Source organism: Dreissena polymorpha, chromosome 2 (genome assembly GCF_020536995.1).
Source record: "Dreissena polymorpha isolate Duluth1 chromosome 2, UMN_Dpol_1.0, whole genome shotgun sequence".
NCBI lineage: Eukaryota > Metazoa > Mollusca > Bivalvia > Myida > Dreissenidae > Dreissena > Dreissena polymorpha.
This window is the reverse complement of record NC_068356.1, coordinates 78,089,299-78,109,061: the sequence shown is the minus strand read 5'-3', so window position 1 is coordinate 78,109,061 and position 19,763 is coordinate 78,089,299. Positions and strand designations below refer to the sequence as shown.

General features: G+C 34.1%; 1 protein-coding gene across 1 annotated transcript; it reads left to right on the top strand.

Annotated features, from left to right (window-relative positions):
- The first annotated feature begins 5,006 nt into the window (after positions 1–5,006).
- Positions 5,007–10,646, top strand: LOC127869847 (uncharacterized). Its single transcript, XM_052412507.1, has 6 exons — positions 5,007–5,163; positions 5,480–5,525; positions 6,160–6,251; positions 8,854–8,925; positions 10,299–10,401; positions 10,531–10,646. Exons 1-6 carry the CDS (start codon positions 5,149–5,151, stop codon positions 10,644–10,646), a joined length of 444 nt encoding a protein of 147 aa, XP_052268467.1. The 5' UTR covers positions 5,007–5,148.
- The last annotated feature ends 9,117 nt before the right edge of the window (positions 10,647–19,763 follow it).

The window sequence follows — 19,763 nt, the reverse complement described above, 5'->3', positions numbered from 1 at the left end:
CTAGCAAATATCATGCTGGATACTCATGTTGATAGTCCTGTAAAGTTGTTTATTAAACAATTTGTTTTTTAACTTACTGATTAGTAACATGGTTACCCGTTATGTATATTATGTGAACATTTGTTATGTGAATTACAAAGGTGAAGTTGGTATTTGGTGTATAAATTAATGTTTTTTTCCATGAAATGTCCTTGCTAGAAAAGTTTGGGTTACAATCATGACAGTACTTAATATAAATGTATACAGCAGCTTAACATTCTATTATTATAAATTGACAAGAATTCTATAAAGTTTATGTGGCATACTATTAATGCTATTTCAACTTGTTTATATGAACATTAATAGATGCACATTGAAAAAATAAGGAATATTCAATTGCTTACTTCTGAATAATTTGATTAGTATGTGTAATAAAAAATATCTGCATTATAATTTTATATAACATAATTATAATTATGCTCTGAGATCATTACATACTCTTCGCATATTCATATACTTTACATAACATAGTTAATAAACATGTTGTTCAATTCAATAATAAACTATGTACAAGTTTTGATCTGTTTTTTTATATTTTAATCCATCATTTAAATACAAGCACGATGCTCTTTATTAAAATGTGCTTTAGTTAATTAATATTAATTAACTCTTTGATACCTATTAAAATGCATGCCCCTGTATTTTTCTACAATCAAATTATTCATTTAGTGTGTGAGCAATGTTTAAAACCCTCTGAATTCTCAGCATTCTACACCAGTATCTTGTAATTAGTTATGGCCAATAAATCCCCTCATGTTATCACTTCCAACAGTGATCAGCCCTTCACACCACTTTGATAATGACCCCTGAACAGTTAAATAGATTAGCCCTGATCTTGTTGAATCTATGGAGAAAGGAGTAACCGAGTAGGACTGTATAATACATTTAAAGGGGCATATCAACGTTTGAAACATATGATGATCCAATTTGCTTAATTCTAATAAAAGCTATCCGTTTTAAACAAGTATTACTTGCAACACAAAAATTTTCAATGGTAAGGGTGTATCGACTTTTTTCCGTAACTAGACTAATGCCCGCCGTTACAATCACGCGACCACTGTGTGGTCTTAGGGATGATGGTTGATTCGAATTGTGTAGTTAAGGGCCTACACATCAAATATCAATTGCCATTGCTTCATAATACTTTTTTTATATTATTCCCTTATTAGACATACATCCCATTTTTAACGACTATCCGAAAAAGCATACACTATTGCGCAACCGGTGTTACAGTAAAAACAAATTTGCGTGAAATTAAACTGTCGCGTTCGTCCTTAGCCTACCTAGTAGGTACATTGATAACGTACTAAATTTAGATTGCCCAAACTTTGAACAATATATTAACAAAATCTACCCAAACGAACTGGTCTTAAATAGATCGTGTCAATTCAATACAGATGCTGCGTATTTAGACTGACATCTTTCTATTAATAATAATATGATTAAGAAAAGTTTATACGACAAACGGGACGACTTTAACTTTGATATTGTGAATTTTCCGTTCTTAGATGGTAATATCCCTAAAGGTCTATCCTATGGTATTTACATTTCGCTGTCGGTACGGTACGCCAGAGCATGTTCGTGTATTAAAGATTTTAATGATCGTAATCGTATATTAACGAAAAAATTTCTAAAACAAGTTTTTTGTATCATAATATACGACGTAACTTCGCTAAATTTCACACAAAGTATGGTGATTTAATTTAAAATAAAATGTTTCTTTTAACTAATGGAATTTCACACCCATCAAGTTTTGAAGCGTGTTCGCAAATTAAAATATCTTTAAGAAAATGTTGATATTAAACTTTTAAATTCAATTAACTCATTTTTATCAAAAAGGATATGATGTTGACGTACAATGTACTTAAAAACACATGCTTGTTGGTTTTCGATTCACTTCATCTTTCTTTTCTTAAAATATGGAATTATTAATGGAATGACCATTTTATATATTTGTTTCTAATCTATTAAATAAACATAGCTGGTTTTATTGGTAATTCGATTTTACAGTACTGTCTCTTGAATATTGTTATTGTTTTATTTTACAGTATTACCCCTTTAAAGTGATATTATGGGCATAGGTGTCTATCGCAACCGTTCTTTATTTTTTGCGTTTTTACTTCATATACACTTATATTTTTGTTAATGCAGCATCAACATGCTAAAACAATATCCCGGTAAGAGAAAAATAATGCATTTGCATATCAACCGTACTTTCGTTTGACAACTGATCATGCATGTACGACGTGATACTAAATATAGTTTTACTGCAGATGCGTTCATACGACACAAAGACACAATTTTGTTTTACGGATCATTTCGGCTTACAGGACTGGGTGGGTCACGTAAGATATCGAACATAAAAAACTTGTTTTATAAACAACTGATTGCAAGATGAGTTGCAGATAATTGGTCAGTAACCACATTTTAACTAACTCTTTTGACCTGTAAATTCTTTTCAGCTCAATTCAACAGTGAAAATTGCCCATAATATCATTTAAATTATATTTGTTTTTTTGACGTCATCGTGTCATCGCTTCTTAATTACGTCATCCGAGACACTTACTGTTTTGGCTACATGCATAGGTCATCGGGTTTATATCGTTAAACTTTATAAATATATTCTATCTAACGGGCGTTTCTTGTTTGATTTATTTTTTAGCAGTCACATAAACAACCAAGCTATGCAATATGGATCTTTTACACCCATTATTGCTGCTTGCACGAAGATGATCTGAAATATTAACGGTATGATGCTATATTCTTAAATCTTTTTGTATTAAAAAGCGATAAAGTTGACACTTGTTCGTAATTTCATTTCATCGTTCCTCAAAAAGTTGTAACTATGTTGCTCTGGTATCCTTCTTACCATTGAATAATTACATTGTAATTAAATTGAATGCGTTTTAATTCCCTGTTATTATTGTTATATTTTAGTTGCAATGCTATGAGGTTACATTTTATTTGCAGTTATACGTATCATGAATATTGCTGGGCCAAGTGTGAAGTTGAGCGCTCTAAAATCGGTTTAAACCCCCAATGCTTTGCATTGACCGTGACCCCAGCTTTACTCTTCTATATGTGTATGCTGTTTCGTATTGTGCTGTTTCGTACTGTTCTGGCAATTGGTCACTTGCCTTAAATAAAGGACCAATTAATTGTTTATAATGAGAATGCAATACTGCTCCAACAGCTGGAGTTTCACCTCTTTATATTGTATAAATATTTATAGTAAATGTATACTAAATTTGTATATATAAAGCATAATCATGGCACTCATTTACACCAAAGCATCTAATGAACGTTTCGATTTTTGCGTGCATTTGCATTTGGTTGTTGGTTCACGTTTAATGGTACGCATACTTATATAATCTTCGTGACACTATCTAAATAAATGCATTCATTTTGGTCACTGCCGCGTTACAATTGGCGAGTTGTAACAATTACACGTGAGACGTATTGGCTACAATAAGGCTTAAAACACCTGCTTCTGAAGCTAAATACAGATACAGCCGTCATAAAGTGACTCACAATAATGAACTTTTCTTATAAACTTTTCGCATGATTCCGAAATAATATATATCTATTGTTTTTTTTGCAGATAGGGATAATATCTGTGATTTTATCAAAGGCCAATTCATATGTACATTTTCATCATTCAAGCAACAATAGTTTTTTATGTAAAACACAACACAAGATAAAAACTAAAAATGGCTAAAAATGGAAGATTCGTCACATTTTAGTAACAGGTTACAATGATGACACTTTTTAATTATCTTAACCAGCCTTTCGCACCTGGGTATTTGGTGTATTATTTAATGTGGTACCTAAGCAGATTCGCGGCCTATATTAAGCCATTTTTATTGTTTTATCTTGTTTTGTGTCGACATCAAACACTGGTGATGCTTGAATGATAAAATTAAACGTATAAATCGGCCTGCGATAAAAGCAAAGTTATTGTCCATATCTGCAAAAAAAAACATATATATATAGTATTTCGGAATCACTCGAAAAGTAACACTGCTTGTGTGATTATCCTTGTTCTTTATATCTTTTATCTTGATACGCTGACATCAAACAGTATTTTTGCCATAATGATTGATAAATGTGTACATATTTATCGGCCTGCGATACAAACACAATGTTTGACTCTTTTGGCAAAAAGCAAAATATATATACATTCGGAATTAATCGAAAAAGAAAACTGCTATTGTGATATTCCCTTGTTATTCACTATGTGAATGTGTGGATTTGTCTCAATTAAGCGCTGTTAGTAAATTAAAGACACGAGTGGAATGTGACGGCATCCGTGTCCTAAGGGCATATCTTTAAAGTTTATGTTTTCCGAATTAAAATCATTTGGATAACATATCGGTAGATGTTCAGATGCGCTTAATATGCACGTCTATCGCTTAGTATCATGAGTGAAGTAGATTGTAGATTTAAAAAAAACGTGATGCTTCATGCACTAAGGAATTGGAAAGACATTAAAATATTGAGATAAGGCTTAAATTGAATTGCACGCACTGAGGAAAAGTAACGACATTAAAATATTGCGAATAAAGCTTTAATTGCAATTATCAATATTGACAAGCATGGATGAAAACGTGACCTGGTGTGACCCAGAATGAAAACTTCATAAAGATAACGCCATTTTATTACAATAAATGTCTGCCCGTGACGAAAACGAAAGATAAGATGTCCCAGCAGGGGACCGTTTCAATAAGCTATCGTAAGTATGTTAAGACTCGTAAACTAGTTGCGATTATCGCAACTTACCTTTTTGCGTTTCAATAATCTTTCGTATTTTACGATATCGTAGAATGCTGTCGTAAGTTTATGAGACGTTATGAGCAGTCGCAGTGACGGCAAAACCAAAATGGATGCCGCGTATGTTGTGCGTAAACGCCGAGTAAGACGCTTTACGCCCCGTGTTTTGTTAGACGACATCCCAGATGATGTGTTTATGTCGCGTTACAGATTCAGCTTATCAAATCACTCGACACTTAAACTAGTACATTTTACCTTATCTCCTAAATGGCTATGCTTTTAACATATGGTCGAATGTTTTTGTTAAAATATTAAGCATAACTTTTAAACCCGTGTTGGATGTGTAGGGTAAAGGTATATATGTCTTATATCTAACCGTTCAAAACGTCTAAGATGTAGAACTCTGGAGGTTAAAATATAGAATCCTGGAGGCTGACAGCATTTAAGTTACATGAAATTCAGAATGTTTTATTGTATGCGCGGTTTCGATGAGCTTTCTTATTTCTGATAACAACTACGTGGAACCATGGGTAAAAAAGCTTTTTCTGAAGTGACGCACACATCTGTATGTGTTTGTGTTTATATGTTACAGCCAGTAAAAGCAATTGCTTACTTAGTTACAACATGAATATAGATGACATTAATATAAAAATGCACAACTTTTTTTCAGAGCAACATGCTACATTTTGCAGGGTTAGTTCTTATAACATTGAAAGGTACGATTATGTTTAGCCTTTACGTATAATTTATCTTTGTGACTATCAAATCTTATTAATATATAGTGTGAAATTGTTTAATAAATGAGAAGTGTGTTGTTACTGAATAAGAGATATGTACTTTCTAACGGTTATACATAGCAACAAAAACGTGTATATGTTTCATGTGCCATAACAAAAGCAAAAGTCAGTTTTAGACTTTTAAATATAACAAAAGTTAATGCATGTTCCCAGTATGTCCTGTTAAGATCACGATTACTGTTTGTAATCAACAAGATCGGACTATTTAATACCTGGATCTGGTATATATTTTGTTTTCTTTAAATTTTAATTGCAATGTACAAATAACATAATCAACAATATAAAGGTTATCATATGTAAGAAATGTGCCGCGTAGTTGCCGATTTAAAGCTGTATATCGACGGCTTAAAATGTATAGTATGTTATAACTTAAAAAAATATGTGAAAGAACATTTTCACTTGGACACTTCTCTCGAGAGCTAAAAATGATATATTAGACGAAAAATCATTACGAATGAAATGTATAATAACGGACTCATAAACGCTATCTCGGATCTATAACCAATACTTCATGGCGATTCATTCAGTTTCGTTTTGTGTGTTTGTTCAACAGCTCCAACAGCACTCGGACTAGTGTGTCTCGTTTGTGACCACGTCTCGAGCATTCGTGATTGCCCATACGTCAAAACCTGTGGATCACACGAGGTATACATATGCCTGCCTTTAGCAGTCCCGTTACATGAGTTAGTGCCCTTAGTTTATGACTATGACGCTATCTATAAAGTCTTATTAATAAACATAACGCCATTGATTATTTTAGATCATTACACATAGAACCGACAGTTTTGAGCCAAAATTATAATTATCCTATTGGCAGTCACTGATACAATATTTTAAAAACAACTTGCAGCGGGATACAATAAGTTTTAGTAACTCGATGGAAATAAGCTTATGTCCCAAATATACATGTAGATTCGTGCATTAAAGTTTACTTTCCCTGGATTCGAACCTGGTACTTTTGAAACAGAAGCTCATGCGCTACTACTGCACCCATCATGCTTTAGATTTTAAATGTGAAACATTAACAGTATATTAGTACACAACGTATGTTACAAAATATCGAGGAAAAGTGATACGAATTCTTTGTTACTGATTTCAAATGATGATCACTGATCAACATTTTTTACAAAGTTCTTCTTCAATAGTTTAATGTTTTATTGTTTATACATAATGTGTACATGTTCATGCTTTTCGGAATCTATGAGAATTATTATAACAATCGTCCTCTTAGTTGTGACTTTGTCCATTTTATGATAAAGATGCTACACATTACTTACGACATATAAGTGTGGTGACTTATCGCTTTGTTGTTCAGTACTGTATATAGAGAATACTAGGTCGGTGCCGAATAAAGCGAAGTTTATTTTGCGAGGCTTAGAAAATCTGAACCACGAGCCTTGGCACTTAACATTTGTAAAAATAAATTTTGGGCAGTTTGTGTTGCATTTTGTGTTTAAAATATATTACATCTTGGTATCAAATTGTTTGTTTTGTTGAATCTGATTCGATTGTACTAAAATGATTACTTTATAGTTGATTCCGAGTAATATGACCATCCTTCACACATGACTGATATAAGAGTCCTCCGCGCGTGACAGCTATATTTCAGCATTGCCGAAATAAAGGAAAATATATTCCACAGTGGTTTATTTCGACAATGAACGTCTGATGATGGAATAAAATAATATTCCATACTGCTATTTGATTCCTTTTTATGTCAATATGTAATAGTAGTATAACACGGATATTGGTCATTTGTAAACATATATGTTCACGTATATGTTGAAAGCGCATCTCAAATATTCTTCTAAGCGGTATAGGTCGGGTTTTCATGTCTTCTTGTCCGCGTTCCGTGTCCGTGTTGCCGTGTCCGCGAACTGGCTGAAATCTGTTGGAGCTATTCCATTATCCGCGTTCCGCGTCCGCATTTTTCGTCCGCGTATTGCGTCCGTGAAAAATCGCTCGGTGAGCGATTTTTCACGGACGCGGACTCAGTACACGGACGGCAGTCAACATGAAAGGCCAACTTTCAAGCAAAGATATTAGTGAAAAAATTAGTAAGGGATCACCCTGAAATATACAGCCATCGTATGAAGGAATACAAAAACAAAGACATTGCATCAAACATCTGGAAAAGAATAGATGCAAATTTCGACGTTGATGTATAGTGCCGAATCAAATGAAGCTGTACCCAATTATGCACCAGTGGGCCAGATACCATATGATTCACCCAAAAGTACCAAACTCGCATTTACTAGCGCCAACTTCGTCAACAATCGAAGGGTACGTGGACGTTCCAACTTACATCATTGGTGACACACCTAGAAACCAACCGCAGACCGGACTCGACAATGTCAGTGAAGTCTTGTCTAAACTAAATTGACACTTATCGTTATTTGGTCAATGAACGTATAGTACTACTAAGTGATATACTTCATCAACAATTAATTGCAAACTATTACCATTTTAAATCTATTTCTAGTTTATAACACGATGTATGTATATTCAACGTCTTCACATTCGATAAAATCAGAATTGTTCTATATAAAATACTAGTGTGGCTGATTTCTGCAAAGAACGTTTACACGTGACGGTTTGGCTTTACTTCATTACGTTTGTGTCATCGGGTGACTACATAACATTGTATCATTTATCATAATTATCTGAACCTCTTCGTTTTCTTTTTGTTTCTTAAATAAATGTAATAACATTAAAGTATTTTTTATATATCTTGTTTTGTTTTCATTACCTAAAGCAAATTGCGAGTCGTTCCTTGGCACTTATAGACTGACGTGACGTACTCCGTCGATTCAGCTGTTCTTCTACAACCGACAGCACATCGCCGAACTGACAGCTACTAAGACGGAAATAGGTCCTGAACTCTTCATCGTTCAGCTCTAATTCTCTAACAAGACGGCAGACTGTGCCGTAAGTTTCACGGTTTCTTATGATGGCACGTTTCCAGTACCTATGTCTGCGTTTCCGTCTACTAACATGCAGTACTGCCGCAGCAGTCATCATAAAAAAATGTGTGCTCTTCTAATAACGACATCCTAATACAAGTACCACCACGTTTGGAACGAGCTTTTTACACGGAAAGGCTAAAATAATAAGCGGATGTATGGAATAGATAATCTGTGTCCGTATACGGAACGCGGACACGGAACGCGAACGCGGACACGGATGCATGGAAACCCGGCCATAGCACAAAATATTCTTTTCAGAATGATCGTTAGTTTTATTATAGGTATGCTATTTAGAAGGACGTAACTCGAGTAATGGGCACGCGTTATATCAAGGCGGATGCAGGGAACGTCAAGTGAGTTGATAATTGTATTTTGTACATGGTAAGCGTATGTATAAGCATGTGTAAGTATTGCAGAATAAGTGAGAAAATTATTGCAGAATAAGTGAGATAACTATTGCAGAATTAGTGAGATAACTACTGCAGAATAAGTGAGATAACTATTGCAGAATAAGTGAGATAACTATTGCAGAATAAGTGAGATAACTATTGCAGAATAAGTGAGATAACTATTGCAGAATAAGTGAGATAACTATTGCAGAATAGGTGAGATAACTATTGCAGAATAAGTGAGATAACTATTGCAGAATAAGTGAGATAACTATTGCAGAATAAGTGAGATAACTATTGCAGAATAAGTGAGATCAGAATGTTTCATTAGCAAATATTTATTATTAATCTTAATATTGTCCACATGTCCTTCCATCCGTAAACAAACCTGCGTAATGCAATTTCTAAAAAAATGAAGATACTTAAATAAAACTTGATAAATGTGAGGATGACACGACCGTTTTGTTTCCCAAGAGAGAAAATAACACGCGAAAAAATGTAAAAAAAAAGTATTACTAAATTATCGTTTACATGCTTATATAAACTTGACTATAGGTTCGCTATGTATTTGTTTATGAACAATTCCCCGTCTTAATCAGTTCGTCCGACAGGCAATTGTGAAATGATTCGATAGGAATGCAAGATATGATCACGAAACTTGATATTTGATCGAAAGTGTTGATATGGTTTCACCGAGACTTTAATTTCTTTGTCGAACAGCTTTCGGGTGAATTTAAATAAAATATAGCTTCATTTCTAAAAATCGCAACCCTGGCTCTACAACTAGTATCTTATATATGTGTCGTGCTCTGTGATAATTGGGTTTAATGCAGGTGCGTAAAATGGCGTCCCAGATTAGCCTGTTCAGTCCGTACAGGCTAATCAAGGACGACACTTTCCGCCTTTATTATATTTTTTGTTTACAGAAAGTCATTTCTGATCAAAAATCATGTTTAGGCGGAAAGTGTCTTTCCATATTAGCCTGTGTAGACTGCACAGGCTAATCTGGGACGACACTTTACACACATGCATTTAACGCCCTTTTCACAGAGCACGGCTCATAATTAATTGAGGGCGTCCATCATTTGTTCACATAGTGACTTCATCTCGCAATTCTTTCGTATTGTATATTTCGGTACATGTACACCGAAGTTTATAAACTTACTCATATACATTTTATGAATTGCTACTTTACGATACAAACAAACAACCATATACACTTATTGTTGCAAATAATAAGTATATTTATATCGACCTATTAGATTTCTTTGTACTTAACCCGTAAATCAGATGTGTCATACTGTATATTATTCATATTTCAATACGTTTTGTGTCAGAAATGCTCCACCGTCACGGCTGTTGGAAAACGGACCAATACCGTGTTTTGTTCCCAGTGCTGCGACCACAGCTGGTGCAAGGCCTCACTTTGTGGGGGCACAGGTAATTTTAACCAGTAAAGCCAGTTTCATAGGTATTAATATGATACAAGTATCAAAGTTCCATAATTTATTATGATTATATCTAAGATAATGATTTGATACCTCTTCATACAAAATCTTATTTTTTAAGGATATTCTACCAATCGAGGTCCCATGTGTTACGATTGTCCAGTAGGATTGAACCAAGGAAACTATTGTGACAGAATTATAGAGGCATCACGTAATCAGGTATTTTCTTTACTGTAAAATACACTATGTTTTCAAATCTACTAGTACGATTTGATAATAAAAATGCATGTATCAACAATGTGTAGCAAGTGTAAAGATTTGTTTATATCGAAAATCGTATAAATATACAGTCGTGCCGTAAACTTATTTGACATCATTTTATCCGTATGAAGGCATATACACTACCCTGTTATTTAGTTAGTTGCGTGATATTATAAGATATGCAACATTTTTCAAACAATAATTGATAAAGTGAATAACTGTTATGTTATTATTTCACCCAGGCAAGTCAGTTTGTAGAAAAAAGCTTCATTGATGCTTTTGCAAAAGAGCCTTTATTATGAACGTCTTATATTTGCGTTTAAATGGTTCTTCTAACATTTAATGTTGTGTACCTGTTTGACAACAATCCCGCATTATGTTTCGAGACGCGACTTGTGCGTTCAACAATGTTTGTGTCACACGTTAGTACTCAGGATTTATTATCATTGTTTATGTCGCAAAACAAATGCTCAAATGTTGTGTCATATCGATTGGATTGTTTCCTTTACAATACATACTGTTTATCACAAGTTCCTATTTGCCGAGTACCACTGCGGGGAACCAGTTTCCAACAAACCTATTCTAGAGACGCTTTATCGTTTAAAATATTAACCAACTAATAGTATAACGATAACATGCACACGTGAAAAAGCGATTTACAATAAATAAAATGAAAATCAATTGAGACGAGTCATAGTTATCCACGTTGTAATGTGATGCTTTAGGATTTCGTTAAATAATAACTTATTTGCTTCGGTTATAAACCACAATAACAGTTCGAAGATATTACGTACTTTTAAAATAAGTCAAAGTGTGATAGTAATCACACACACCGATCGTGTTGGTATGATCACTATACACATGTATTCGTGTCTACTATGGTTGAACGATTCATTTTTCAACAAATTTACTGCCGTGACAATGCATTTCAACAGCCCCGCACCCCCCCATTTTTAAAAATCAAAATCAAAATAAATAATATAATAAGATACTTTAATCACTGTTCCAATTATTGCTACAGGTCTGTACAGAAACACTGAAAATGTCAGCCCAGGGTACTATGATTTATTCTACTAGCCAAATGGAGAAAACCGTAAGTATCATGTTTGGTTAGGCGTGTCTACTGACTCGCAAATGAAAACTAACACATATTTATTTATAAATTAAATGCTCATATATGATTGAATACAACTTTCTAATATAATTCACCTAACAGGTTTTGTAGAAACTGACTCGACTCACTAAAGTCAAGACCGTATCGAAAGTCAACCAGAGTTTTGTAGGACTTATGGCACGTTAAAATTCGATAGTTTTATTAGTTTTAAAGGGAGACCAAAGCCTACAGGTACGTCGATACCAAGTATTGACAAGTTTCATGTTTTACGATTCGAAATTGTCAAATGCTAACATTCGCAATTGTCAAATGCTAAAAATATCAGAGAATGTATCTCACAAAACTGTTGATAAACGAATGAAAATATGTCCAATAACAAGGAGAAATGTACTTCCTATTGAAGGCAAGTATGGGCTTTTAATTGGTTCATTCACTATTAGCGGGTACCATCCACTTTAAATTTTCAAAACTCATGATAAACATGGAAGCTTACCGGATATTTCCCTGATCTCATATTACATGTACAGATACTTTATGTGTTTTCACTAATAGGCATGTGACAGAGCACTAGCAACTCTAGCTGCGGGAAATTTGCACGTCGGCGTCGACAATGGCACGTGTTTCAACTGTTGTAGCGGTGACCTGTGTAATAACAGGTGCATTCCAGCGATACCTATTGTGCAAGGTATCTGAAATTGTTTCTACTATGCGCTAATCGGCATAAATGCTAGAAGATACCTTAATGTGATAGGGACATGCTTGTGAAACAATGCAGGTTTCGGAAGACGCACACGTTTTACCTTGTTTAATTGATCTAATCGATTAACAAAGTTAAAGACTACTACTAAGTAGTTAATCTCCACGCAGAGTTGTCGTTCCTTGCTCTCACAACCACCTCTGCGAAAGGCTCAGCATTGCCCAGAAACTGGGTAAAACCGAACAAACGCATTCAAAGTATCTTTGATTTGGATTTTTTAGGATCAGAGGCGTAAAATAATGAAATAGGAATTTTAAATTTACGATACATCGTGCAAAAACTTGCGAGTTTTAATGCAACTCTTTGGAACTATTGTATTGCCCATTTACGCAGATGGAATCATTCCACGCACATACAAATATAAACAATTGAACATAATTTTAATTGAGTGACGTTAGGCATTGCTTCGACGTATGTATGTATGTAGGTTTGTTTACATCAAGAAAACCGTATCAATTTTGTATTAATGAATTAAGACTGATATAAGATATGGTATGAGATGGTCCGTTTTGAGCCCATCACAGAGGTGAATGTAATGTAACCGTCGTGCAAGAGATTACTAAGTAGTAGGTGTCAGCTTTAATCAAGAATGCCATCCCAGCGAAGAATTTCACCAAGATCACGGCTGTATGTCAAGTTATAACACGAGCCAGCATATGATGCCATGTATGACTTTAAAAGCATATACTAGTAGGTGTTGGTTTCATTGTCCTTTAGATGACCGTCAGTATAAGCACAATCGTCAAGTAATAAACCCTGTATATTCTCGACACATACCATACATTTCGTTTAACTGTCTCCATTTGAGTTTTACTGTGACAAAACGCCTGATTAAACGAAACCGCGAACCTATTGAAATAAAAACAACTGATGAACAAGCAATAGTTCTACCTGTCAAAACGTAAACTAAAAACTAACTAAGCTCTATAAAATACGGAATACCGTTAATGTCATCGTGGTTACACATTAAAATCCAGAGGGCAACCATGCGATAGTGCGATAGTACGATGGTGACAATGCGGTAGTACGATAGCCACAATGCGAAAGTACGGTGGCGATAATGTGACAACGCGATAGTAAGATGACGACAATACGACAACGCGATAGTACGATTGCAACAATGCGATAGTCATATCGTACTGTCGCCATCGTATTGTCGCACTGTAGTCATCTATTATCGCATTGTCGCCATCGTATTGTTGCACTGTCGTCATCGTATTATCGAAATGTCGCCGTCGTACTATCGCACTGTCGCCATCGTATTGTCGCACTGTCGCCATCGTATTGTCGCATTGTCGCCCTCTGGATTTAATGTGTAACCATGATGGCAAAAACGGTATTTTGTTATAAAATAAACATTAATAAATAATGCTACATTTTGCTGCATTATTTTTCTTTTTGTTTTTGTTTTCGAGTATATCAATATCTATTAACACAATATATAAAATATATATCAGATATTATGAAAAACGTTTTTCATTTTCGTTCTTATCTTGATATAATAAATCTTTAGATGTATTCTGATCATTATCGTAAATATACAGTCAAAAAATGTTGTTGTTCTGGTAAAGTTGTAGAACATTGCCAAAGACGCACGGAAAAAAGTATTGAAATTGTACCCAAATAATTCAGTTCAATAACATGTAAATAAAGTGATGTTAATGCAAAACAACAACATACAATGATTCGTTTCAAGTCGAATTTTAAAATGTATCGCGTATGCTTGGGTTAAGTCACTTTTATTTTGTAAATTCACAAACCTTATTTGCATTCATTAACTGTTCGTTTATTAAGGACGAACGCGGCAGTTTTAATGCAAATTTTGCTCCACTTAGAATTTGATAATTTTTGGTATTTAGGTAGAACTATCTGTTGTTGATAGAAAAATAAAATAAAAATCATGGGTCACCTGTGTTGTTTATTTTTTTTTTCGCACTTGAACAACAAGCATATTTCAGCACAATAGCAATTCACCAATAAGGTAGTAACATAAAAACTAGAGTAAATTAATGAGAAAAGTGTTGAAAACAATCTCTATATTCCTCACAAAATATGTAATACTGATTTAATTTGACTGCAAATTAATTTTTTTTTAACACGAATCCATTGATTCATGTTTTTTTATCAATTTGTAAACATAAACAAAGACAACAGCATTTCACATTTGAAAATAAATAAAATGCATAAAAGTCATTTTTATTTTAACATGACTTCCTCCACCTAGATTTTTTCCAAATTTACCTTAATGTTTAATGCGTTATGACTTAATACAAATATAAAAAGAAAACAATGGGTCACCAGGGTCGTTTGTTCACAAATGCAGTTTAACTGCATGTATTAAAATACACTTTAAAACACACAGTGAAACCCATGTACATGGTGCATGTCAAAACACATTACTCGTACATGTATTGCTGTATGTCAATGAAAAAGTAGATCTAGATTTAAATGAAAACACAAATTATGGGTAGCAATATGAGTAAAAGAAGAAATACAGTAAATAACTGAAAACAAGATGTATACAATATATTAAAAAGGCCGTCCAACAGATTTAGGCTTGTAGTGAAGTTTGTCATTAAATACTTAAAATGCTTTATATTGGTAAATTTAAACATTTGAACTAAAAATCTACAGTAAAAAAAACAAGAATACAATTTTTAAAAAAGGGAAAAAAAGTAACCTTCAATAGGGCTCGAACCACTGACCCCTGGATTCCTGGAGTAAAAAGCCTCCCACCTAGACCACTCGACCATCCACGCTCATGATTAGATCGGAAGTATTTTTTAGCTATATAAGTAATCCTCGTAGTTTCCCAAAATATCTTTTCGCGTCGATACGACGCTATATCTGTTGGACGGCCCCTTTAAAGGGTCATATCGAAGGTATTTAATTTTTTTACCTTGCGTTCATTTTAATCATGTTTTGTTGTTCTTTCGTTCTAACATTGTTTACATTGTTTTTTATCAGATTATCCGAAATATATTGCACTTATTTCGCAACCGGTGTTTTAGTAAAAAAATATTTGCGTGACACTAAACTGCCGCGTACGTCCTTAAGCTAGTCTTGGTTATATGTTGTGATATAAGTTTATCTTTAAAAAAGTTTATTAGTGTAACACAATATCATACGTTCTGATATGAAAGTCATTAAAATAAAGGCGAGTTTTGAAATTTGTTCGTTTCGATATTGTATGAGACAAGTAAAGGTTTATGTGACCAAAGATGATAAACGCTTGTATACTTGAAATAAGAATACTTAAGTTCAGTTTGGTTTCTTGTTTTAATTACAGTGTGTAAGGACACCTCAACTCCTGAAACATGCAAGTTGGCCGCTGCCTTCATCTGTGGCGATAAGACAATGGCTACTAACGCAGGATGTCTACACTACTGTGGTTTATGTTAATCTCTGATGTAAACAAATACACACTTGCAAGGCTAATTGAAATGTGTTGTGCTCCTATGTACTTTCACGGGAAGTAATTACACCCATTTTTACACGGGCCACTGCTTTATAAAAGGTGACACATCCTTCCGTACTGCTGCAAACCTAGGTTAATAATAATTTCAGTACTTAATTACAAGGAAAACAATTTTCTCATCCGAACACGCAAGGATCTTCTTGCAATGATCTTATGTTTGTTATTTGCTATTTAACATCATATATCGATACTCTACTATATTTTTCATGCACGCTATATTGGTAATACACATTATGAAGCCTTATAAGCAAAACATTATCTTTAAACTGTTTCTACGAAACGACAAGGCCGAAAGGTGTAATATTTATGTGCACACTTGTATAGAGGTAGTATAGTAAATCTGTTCAAAGCTTTGCCCTAAGGTAAAAATTGTCCACGCTTAGGTTGTTATCGTTTATAATAATCTATATAACGACATGTCATGAACAATCTTTTTCTCTTCAACTACAAGGCACATAGCTTGGATATTGAGTATGTGACATAACAAAAGGGTCCTCTTCAAAGTTCATTAAAATCATTCTCATCACCGTAAAACTTAAAACGACGTAGAACATCAAATACGCCTTATAGCCATATATATTATGTGCGTAGTATTTGATTCACGCGTTGACAGTCATGTTTTTTTTCCTGCATAAGTACACTTGATTGAGACGACTTTAGACCAGTCGCGGATTAACCTTTAGGCAGAGAAGGCAACTGCCTATAGGCCCTGCGATTTGTAGGGGCCCGATGAGACCGTGACAAAAGAATGTTTTATTCAGTCCATATTCCCTTACGCTTTATCTGCACTACACAATTACAGAGGCTCACAAACTGTTGATGTAGACGAACGCGACCGGCGTACTAACCTGTTTCAAATTGGACATTTAAAAAACAGTCTAGCTTTAATGACGCCAGAACGATAGAATGCCGTTTCCATTATAGCCACTGAAAAAGACTTTTGCAGATTATTGACTTTTAAGATATTGTCAACGTCTTCACTACTGTGAAATTATGACAGAAGTAGTTTAAAAGATTATTAAATCGTTATTAATAACTTAAACAGATACTGATAATTGTAAATGGTTTACTGATAAATTACGCCTTGACAGGGGTAGGCCAATTAAAACGAGTGAAATTGACTTGGCACTGGCGTTCTTGCAGCTTCCATGCCGACCCGGGGCTTTGGCAGGGCCCTAAATGTTTCATTGATTACGGGCCTCCATGTCGCTTATCCGGCACTGCTTTAAGCACTTTTTTGTTTGTGATTAGATATGTGGTAGATGTGAGGTTGCCTAGCGCGCAAACCATCCCCCAACACAGACAGTCACACGGTTTTGCATTACCGTGATCAAAGTTTTAATGTGGTCAGGCATGTGGTTAGTATTACTATTTTCAATTAATTCATGATAATTATATATTATCCCCATTAAAGTACCATCCTTATTAAGAAAATAATGTGAATGCTTTCGATTAAAAACAGTAACGACGTCCTTCCGTTTTGTCGTTTGTCTTTGGTTATGTCAAACACTTATAATGTAACATCATTGTCCACAAAGTATTCACTTTGATCCTGTACCCGCAATTTAACTTATTGAAAACAGTAAAAGAAGGGACAACTACCAGTACATCACCAGTAAATAGTTTAATTTTATATCAGCCTGAATAGTTAACTCTTATGAAAAAGATTAACCTGATAGTATGGGCCAGTAATACGTCAGAAGCAATAAAAGCATCCTTCATGTATCCAGCACATTCATATGTAAAATAAGTCACACGATTACACTTAATTTTTAGTTGTTCGCTTGCGAACAACTTATGCCAGTACCAAAAATTTCGAGCAAGTTCGCTGTAAACTACGCTTAACCGGATACCCGCCACATCTGCCGCATCTGTCGCAACCGCGCGAGAAAGAGTTGTATAATTTATGCAAGATGTTTGAGTTCTTCAACTATATTCATTCACAAATGGAAACATTATGTGAATATCGTTTTATATGGAATATTTTGAACGGGGCGTATATAGGAAAGAAGCAATAAACAGTGTTTGTATTATAGTGTCGCAAAAGAGAGTGTTTATGAATGAATGCGTCTTAATGACGTAGTATTTTTGCTCAGAACAGGTCATTCATAACCTGAGGCTATTAATAGATGCGGCTGCCGATAAACAAGGGAGAGTCCAATAGCACGGGTGATATCAATGCAATACTATAAGGTTACGATTGTTTATATTCGCTGTTCTCAATTTATAAAACGTTGAACATGAGTTCAACAATAACTACAGGGATACGATAGACAACAGCAAAAATGATTAATAATCTCTAAAACCGATTATAAAAAAAACAATTACATGTAAATATAACAAGAATTATCTTTTAAAAAGGTAGTCGGCGTAAATGCTTAGTTTGAAATAAAGTTTGAAATTTACGTTTCTAAATAATTAAATTGAAAACGAAAGTTTAACTTCGGTGTTTTTTTCACTTGTTAGTCGCATAATCACCGCATTGTGTGTTATAATAGGCAAACCATACATAAGTATAAGTAGATACAAATTATACTATGGGAGTGAACACCATAATGTGTCCTCACATGTCTTATTATAGGTAAATTTTTTCATCATCGAACTATATTATATGTTAATATTTGATTAACATGCAGTTTTCCTTCCAAACATTTAAATCCCACTTTCATATCCGCGTCATACGAAAATGGGTCTAATGGTTTTTTATCCAGCGTAGCTCAAGTTTTAATGTGATTTGCTTCATAATTTAATACAATGCTGCTTAATACCAATACATTTGTCCTCAACGTATGTTACAAAGTATCGAGGAAAAGCATAACGAATTCTTTGGTTACTGATTTTGAACGATGATCACTCCTCAATATTTTTTACATAGTTCTTCTTCAATAGTGTTATTTTTATTGTTTATACACAATTTGTACATGTTCATGCTTTTCATAATCCATGACAATTATTTTAAATGATGATCATTCATCAATATTTTTTTCATAGCTCTTCTTCAATAGTTATTTTTTGTTTATACATAATTTGCACTTGTTCATGCTTTTCGGAATCTATGAAAATTAATATAACAATCGTCCGTTTGATAGTGACTTAATCGGTTTTAAGACCGAAATGTTACACATTATATGTTGCAATTAGTTTTATTATAGGTATGCTATTTAGAAGGATACATTTCGAGTAATGGGCGCCAGTTATTTCAAGGCGGATGCAGTGAGTTGATAATTGTACATGGTAAGCGTGTGTAACTATTGCAGAATAATCGAGATAACTATTGCAGAATAATCGAAATAACTATTGCAGAATAAGTGAGATAACTATTACAGAATAAGTGAGATAACTATTGCAGAATAAGTGAGATCCGAACGATTCATTAGCAAATGATTATTATTAATCTTAATAGTCTCCACCTGTCCTTCTATGGCAAGCAGTTCGACGCATAATCCCAAGAAACTAGGTTTCTCATGAGAACCTAGGTTTTTAGAAGGAGAACCTAGGTTCTCATGAGAAGTTCTATGTGTCTATGAGAACATAGGTTCTCATGAAAAACCTAGTTTCTCATGAGAACCTAGGTTCTCAAGCGTAAACTAAGGTTTTCAAATGAGAACCTAGGTTCTCATGAAAACCTAGGTTCTTATGAGAACCTAGGTTCTCATGAGAAACCTGGTTTCTTGGGATTAAATAAACCTTGTTTCTCATGAGAACCTAGGTTCTCATGAGAAACCTGGTTTCTTGGGATTTCAT